Consider the following 8,053-nt stretch of genomic DNA (forward strand, 5'->3'; position numbering starts at 1 on the left):
CCCACCGCTGCACGCGGCCCGCGCCCACCCTCCCCCGCACCGCCCGCCGCTGCACCCGGCCGCGGCCCCCGGCCCACGCCCGGCTCCCCAGTGCACAGGCCCCGCCCCCAGCTCCCGCGGCCGCGCCCCGCCCCCTCCCGCCCCTCCGCTGCGCTAGCCAATAGAGGCCGAGGAGGGGCGGGACGCCGGGGCTGTCGTGAGGCAGCTCTGGCCAATGGAGAGGCGAGCCGGGCCTGAGGGGCGGGGCACCGGGGCCTTGTCACGCTCGGGTCCGTGTGAAAACGGGGGTTCCGAGTGCAAAGCAAAGTTTTTTTGTAAACCGTCTGCAAAGGCGGGGGGGCGAAGACGGCGGACGCCTCCGGGCCGAGCGCAGTCGCCGCGGACGCCGTCTCCAGAGCGCTTCGGTCCGATGCTCGGCAGCCCCTCGGCACGCAGTGGTCCGCCGCGCCCTCCGCCTAGCCAGTCCAGCCGAGCGCCGGCGCTTGAGTAGCTGCGCGGCCGGCGGTTTCCCCACAGCGCCGCTCCCGTTCCCGCGTCAGCGCCGAGCCTCAGGCCGCCGCCATGGGCTGCTGGGGCCGCAACCGCGGCCGGCTGCTGTGCATGCTGCTGCTGACCTTCATGTTCATGGTGCTGGAGGTGGTGGTGAGCCGGGTGACCGCGTCGCTCGCCATGCTGTCCGACTCCTTCCACATGCTGTCGGACGTGCTGGCGCTCGTGGTGGCGCTGGTGGCCGAGCGCTTCGCCCGGAGGACTCACGCCACGCAGAAGAACACGTTCGGCTGGATCCGCGCTGAGGTGATGGGCGCCCTGGTGAACGCCATCTTCCTCACGGGGCTGTGCTTCGCCATCCTGCTGGAAGCCGTCGAGCGCTTCATCGAGCCGCATGAGATGCAGCAGCCGCTCGTGGTGCTGAGCGTCGGCGTGGCGGGGCTGCTGGTCAACGTGCTGGGGCTCTGTCTGTTCCACCATCACAGCGGCGAGGGCCAGGGCGCGGGCCACGGCCACTCGCACGGCCACGGCCACGGCCACCTCGCCAAGGGCGCGCGCAAGGCGGGCCGCGCGGGGGGCGAGGCGGGCGCGCCGCCGGGCCGGGCGCCGGACCAGGAGGAGACCAACACGCTGGTGGCCAACACCAGCAATTCCAACGGGCTGAAGGCGGACCAGGCAGGTGAGCGCCAGAGTGTTCGGGACGGGCGCCCCCTGGCGACCGCGGTGGGTGCCACGCCCCGCGCCCGGGTGCGCGGTGGTTTCGTGCCCACTGAACAAGTTTGATAATGATGTGGTGGGGGGTGGGGGTGGGCCCTGGTTAAACGCGGCCTTTGTGAACGGGAGTGTGTGTTTCCCTGAACCGACCACCTAATCCGGAAAATCACAGCTTAGGGACCTGCCAGGGCACGTTGCACCCTAACCTCGAGTTTGACATAATGGTGCTCGACCCGGTGGTGATGTACCTGTGGTTTTAACGAACGTTTTTCATCTTGAGCACACGTGGGCTTGATGGTAATTTGGAAGGTAAGTGTTGAAAAGAAATGAGAAGGAACCTATCACCCTCGATGTTAACATTGTGTGGACCTTCCAGTTTTTCTTGCCACGTGTGTCTGGTTAGGTTACTTACGGAGGCAGCTTACCTTCTCCAAAGCTTAGGACCATGTTTGGAAGTTCAGGTGGTGCATGGGAAAGGAGAAAGAGAAGCTCCTCAGGTGTGCCCCCTACGGGAACTTTCAGGTTACTTAGTGATTATTGACTTCCAACTTTGTTGATAGCTTCAGGTTGTTTTGTTGGTTTGTTTTTGGTTCCTCTAGACGGGTTTCTCTGTATATCCCTGGCTGTCCTGGAACTCACTCTGTGGGACAGGCTGGCCTCAAACTCACAGATTTCCTCCTGCATGTCTCCCCGGTACTGGGATCAAGGCCTGCACTCCCCAGCAATAGACCCAGGTTGTTGATTTGTCAGTTTGTGAACCCTTCGACCAAGACGCTATGTTTTATGTTCTTGATGATTATTTTACCTTAGAGCTGCTTTTCTCAGTCTGTCTAGTGCCACTGATGACAGAGACCCTCACATCAGATTAGTTCCTGTCAGAGGACTTCCCTTCAGTGCTGCTTGCTGATTGCCTAAAGTTTTCTCTTGTATGTTTCAGAGAGGTGAAGCAGTGTTTACAAGACCCCATCCCAGTAGTGAGGGCAGGTGACAGGTGGGAAGGAACAAGGAGCAGTAGCCCAGTGACACAGTGGACTCTCCGCTGTTGGGTACTGGCGGGACCCAGGGCTAGCTCACTGTGGGTTGCTCTCAGCACACTGTCATTGTGCTTTATGAAACAAGTTTAAACTCACCGCCAGACAAGATGTTTCTGTGGACACTTTAAATGTGCTTAGTGAAAATTGTATTGTTTTGTTGTAGAGCCAGAAAAATTGAGAAGTGATGACCCAGTGGATGTACAAGTAAATGGGAATCTCATCCAGGAGTCTGACAGTGTGGAATCGGAAGACAACAGGGCTGGGCAGCTGAACATGCGAGGAGTGTTTCTGCACGTCCTTGGAGATGCCTTGGGCTCCGTGATCGTGGTCGTGAATGCCTTGGTCTTTTACTTTAACTGGAAGGGTTGTACTGAAGACGACTTTTGTACGAACCCGTGTTTTCCTGATCCCTGCAAATCGTCTGTAGAGATAATTAACAGCACCCAGGCCCCGATGCGTGACGCTGGCCCATGCTGGGTGCTCTATCTAGACCCAACCCTTTGTATTATAATGGTTTGTATACTTCTGTACACGACTTACCCATTGCTCAAGGAGTCTGCTCTCATTCTTCTACAAACTGTCCCTAAGCAAATCGATATCAAACACTTGGTGAAAGAGCTTCGAGACGTTGACGGCGTTGAGGAAGTCCATGAGCTACATGTCTGGCAGCTGGCGGGAAGCAGGATCATTGCCACTGCCCACATAAAATGTGAGGACCCCGCTTCCTACATGCAGGTGGCCAAGACCATTAAAGATGTCTTTCATAATCATGGAATCCACGCTACTACCATCCAGCCTGAATTCGCTAGCGTCGGCTCTAAGTCAAGTGTGCTCCCATGTGAGCTTGCCTGCAGAACTCAGTGTGCCCTGAAGCAGTGCTGCGGGACACGGCCACAGGTCCATTCTGGGAAGGATGCAGAGAAGGCGCCAACAGTTAGCATTTCTTGTTTAGAACTCAGTGAGAATCTAGAGAAGAAGGCCAGGAGGACTAAAGCTGAAGGCAGTCTCCCTGCTGTGGTGATAGAGATTAAAAACGTGCCAAACAAACAGCCCGAATCATCTTTGTGAGTCTTGAAAAAGATGTGATATTTGACTTTTGCTTTTAAACTGCAAGAGAAAATAGACTCCATTGAAATACTAAGTTTGCCAAGTAGTGTAATTGAAGTCCTTGTCTGGTCGCACAGTTTAATTCTATTTTTGTAAGAACATAATGGAACTGCATAATAGAGAGTGCTACATTGCAGCCTTGTGATTATTAGTGCATAGTGCAGCTATGCTGGAACACGTTTGAAAGCCAGTTTTAACACTATGTTACATTTTTGTTTAAAGTAAGTATAAATCTTATATGACATAATGAAATTTGATTCCTGGTTTTCCCATGATAAAAATTAGGGGGATAAATAAAATTGTTACTGGAATTTCTCTGCTTTTCTTCCCGCCCCCCCTTGTTATATCTTATCTGTTAGGATTATAATTGCTAGGCCTTTAAAATCATCAAGTTTGTCTCCTTTGCTGTTTGAGGGGATGGTTGCTTGCCTTTGAGATCATAAACAGAGCATAATGGCAGCATGTTTCCGGAGTCAAGACTCTTAGCAGAAGGTCAGTTTAGTTACTACTCTGTGTTCTCTGCTGCTGAGGAATAGTCAACTCTGAGATAATTCACAAGATGAGTTGTAGTTACACATCGTGGAGCATAGAGGGGCTAAGAGCAGGGAGGAAGGCAAGCTATAGCCACGTCAGTTACTGCACAGTAATAATGCTGATTACAGCTCTAAAGTATCTTGAAAATCTCTTAATGGTTTTATTCTACCAAAGTCAGTCTAAACATGTTTGCCAGTGTTGCTTTCTTTCAAAGACTGGTATTAGCAACATTGAGCTAAATGGTTCTAAATGCATGAGTATTTTTGAGAATGCAGGCTTGTCTTGGCTCCTTACCTGCAAACTATTAATCTTAAATTATGTCTTAAACTTCCATAGTGACCCATCAGATGGAATGAATACATTTCTTCATGGGCAGCCAACACAGTGTGTGCTTAGCCAAGAGCCAGTGACTTGAAAATGAAATCACATGGCTCGTGCAATTTGGATATTACTTTAGAAAGCAAAAGCAGTAAGAGGAAGGCTTGGGTCTTTAGCCACCGTGCCTTGGCATGCTGGCTTGCAAAGTGCGCTCTCTGCAGGACTCTGCACTTGGCACCCAGGAAGTCACTCACGGCTGCTCCATTGCCACAGATTTCAGATCCAGTGCAGACATTTGAAGATTTTTAAGTTATTTTTTCCAGAAAGGTTAATGCTTTGTGAAGGAAATGTAGATTTCTGTCTTCAAAAGAGTGGTTATTAATGTTAGTTATGTATAGCTCTATTTTTCTAGGAACAAAGTATTCTGACTACTTCAATAACTTTTATAGCTGACTACTTTTGGGAAAGTTAACTTTTGGGATTTGAAATAATTCATTGCTTAATCATCTGAAAATGGAAGTGTTAGAGTATGACAGTTACTTTAAGGAATGGTCGCTCCCCTAGTGTAATAAGCCTGTTGCTGGCAATGGGCCTACATAAGAACAGCTGGGTTTTCTGATAAGAAATGTAATTTTTGGAACATAGTTTGTAAGCTCACATTTACTACACTGGGCCAACCATCAACCTACATAATACTTGACTAATGTGTGACCTAACCCCTTGGCAGGTGGTTACTTTGACTTTAACAAAACATTTGTTTTTTTTTTAAAAAACATGAAATTGAGAGCTCTGTGAGTGGAGTGAGCGGGAGCTCCAGTTGTCTCGGATGGTACCGTGCGGAAGGGTTCAGGGTTTCCACAGGGGTACAGGAGGCCATCCAGGAGGTGGCCTTCAGAACCTCTGGGCAGGTTTATGTCACGGGGAGGAGGGCTGTGTCAGTCTGACTTTCAGAAGTGCTTTAAGGTGGTGGTGGCCTGGGTTAAGTGGCTTCTATGTATAAAAATGGTACCGTAGGCTTTTTTTTTTTTTTCCAAAGGTGTTTGTTACAGCAAAGTCCATGGGCGCCAACTCACCTTGAGGTTTTAGAGAATTATTTATTTCTTTACAATGCACTTTCTAACCCATTTTTTAGCTATATTAGCATTATCTTTAAGAAGAAAAGATGTTTTTATATTTAAATGTTGTGGGATTTGAGTGTCTTTTCCAAAATAGCATATTTCTTGAAAGAAAATGAGGAGCTACCTTGGCCTCTTCGGGACTATCCCATTGTTTAAATGTGCTTCCTCTCCCAAGTCAGGGCTGCAGGGGGGGTGGGGGGTCAGGGGTGGGGGGCTGAGCCAGGTCAGTGTGGAGCTGAGTGAGGAAGTATACACTCAAACAGGAATCCTTCCAAGCCATGTGCAGCCTTGGAACAATGGACTTGATTTCCCATGGTCAGCTTTTAACTTGTAGGAGTAATTCTTTTCTGGAGGGGTGGGGGTGGATTATCTACATTGTAGATGGACAGGCCAGAACATGAAAAACAATTCTGGGACATTTTACTGTATTTTCACACCCAAAACAAAATGCTGGGTAGCTTTATCCTAAGAGGCATAATTTGAGCAGGGAGGGTTTCCATCAAGTTTACTTTGGAGGGTCTCGGGAGGCTGTTTATATGTGTGTGTCTTGTCAGCATCTGTTATTTTGAGTTCCTGAAAGTTTTGAGGGAAAAGAAAAACTAATGTGAAGTATTTGATAGGTAAACTGTTTTTGAATGTTTTTACTGTTTTACAAGCAGATACCATTTGAACAACAAAAAAAAAATGTCATTAACCTGCTGTCTTAAGGTAGTCCTACACAAATCTGGAGAGTGGATTGGCAATAGGAAATATTTATTTTAGTACTGCATTTCAGTTAAGTGGTTAACAGTGTTAAGAGGTCTTGGGAAAGTGGAGAAGGCTTTTGTTGTCTTCGAAATCGAAACTGCCCTATTGCTTCACGACCTGGAAAATAGGACTGTAATCACACTATTTTGATACAGTGCTGCATATATACATATGTGTATGTATATGCTGATCCTGTTTTGTTTTACTAACAAGCTCTGGAATATTTAGCAGTCATTTTCACTGGCACAAGAGCCTTTTGTATATTAATCAATTTAAACTTTTAAACCAAAAATATTAAGGTTCAGTGTCAGGCAAAAAAAGATGCTGAGGAGAATGTAACATAGAATTGATATGTGGTTATATAAAAAGACACAAATGGCCATGATATGGGTCTGCCTTGAAACAGCACAATGGGGTGTCAGTGTGTCTGATTCTCTGAGACGCTCTCGAGTTGGTCCTGTCTACTGCCGCCTGTGCTCTGGGCCAACGGCATAGTTGATGGGGCTCATCTTGAACTCGAGTGCGGCAACCTTTTCCCTAACTTGTGTGTGTTTTATGACTGTGTTATTTCCAAAGCTGTTCCTACCTCACCATGAGGCTTTATGGATTGTTATGTACTATAAATGTTCTATATGAGACAAGACTACTGTGTTTCTTCTCATTTATTAAAAGTTAAGTAGAAAAATAAACTAATTCTAATTTCTACTTTGTTTGTGCATATGGCCCTCCCCTCTTATACTGCAGTGGGTAAAAGAAATGGACTTTTCTAGCCTGCAGAGGACAGGTGTGGAAGATGAATGTTCAAAGTCTATCATAGGAACAGAAAGGTTCACTCGCTGTGGGGCCAGTAGACTGTGAAAGTGTTTTGTTTTGAGCATAAATTTATGGGATGTCATTAATTTTAACCTGCTCCTATTGGCGATTTATATTCTGTATTCCTCCCCCCCCCCCCAGTGCTTGGATTAAAGGCGTGTGCCACCACGCCCGGCTTTATTCTGTAGTTTTAAGCAAAGTTATGAATAATAATTATATGACATCTAAAACTAATGCAGAAGGTGGTACCTCGGTGTGAGTCTATTTCAGGGTAGCATAGATAATTGGATGAAAAGTTTCAAGAACTTGTGTTTCTGGCTGGGAGACAACAGTTTCAATACCAATACACAATAAATGGAAGGTGAGCGCTCGGGGAACCGGCAAGTACAGTAGATACTCCTGGACAGGGAGGCATGACTAGAGAAGGTGGAGAGGATTGAGAGGCCAAGGATTATAGGTTAGGATAAAGAGTTGGAGTTGAAAGATGGAAATGACAACAGTCTCTCCATGCCATGCCAGTGAGTCTGAGAGTGTTTTTTTTTTTTGCATGTATGTCTGGGTACCTCCAGTCAGAAAAGGGAACTGTACCCTCTGGAACTGGAATTTATAGATGTTTGTTAGCTGCTGTGTGGGTGCTGGGACTCAAACCTGGGGGTCTCTAGAAGAGCAAGTGTTCTTGGGTTGTTTTTTTTGTTTTTTTTTTTTTTGTATTTTCAAGACAGGGTTTCTCTGTGTAGCCTGGCTGTCCTGGAACTCACTCTGTAGACCAGGCTGGCCACGAACTCAGAAATCCATCTGCCCCTGCCTCCCAAGTGCTGGGATTAAAGGCATGTGCCACACTGCCTGCCTGGCTATATATATATTTCTTTTTAGTTAAAAATACACATGTATGTGTGAGTATGCCACATGGCCCATGGGGGCCAGAAGAAGGCCGAAGGCCCGTGGAGCTGGGGCACTGCCTTAGGTGGGGGCTAAGAATCAAACTCGTCCTCTCAAAACAGGAAGTGCGCTCAACTACCATGACATCTCCAGCCCCGCAAACTCAAGTTTCTGAGTAAAGTAGAGAAAAGACTGAGCATGATAAATTTGGAAAGCAAGCCGGCAACATCCGTCCACAGCGGTTCCCTGACACCTCCACGTTCACTTGCGTCTCCACTGTCTAACATCCTAGGACACTGC

General features: G+C 48.0%; 1 protein-coding gene across 1 annotated transcript; it reads left to right on the top strand.

Moving 5' to 3' along the window:
• The first annotated feature begins 245 nt into the window (after positions 1-245).
• Slc30a1 (solute carrier family 30 member 1) lies at positions 246-6,750 on the top strand. Its single transcript, XM_021167670.2, has 2 exons — positions 246-1,168; positions 2,401-6,750. The coding sequence occupies exons 1-2, from the start codon at positions 562-564 to the stop codon at positions 3,303-3,305; spliced, it is 1,512 nt and encodes a 503-aa protein (XP_021023329.1). The 5' UTR covers positions 246-561; the 3' UTR covers positions 3,306-6,750.
• The last annotated feature ends 1,303 nt before the right edge of the window (positions 6,751-8,053 follow it).

The sequence above is a fragment of the Mus caroli genome, chromosome 1, assembly GCF_900094665.2.
Source record: "Mus caroli chromosome 1, CAROLI_EIJ_v1.1, whole genome shotgun sequence".
Taxonomy (NCBI): Eukaryota; Metazoa; Chordata; class Mammalia; order Rodentia; family Muridae; genus Mus; species Mus caroli.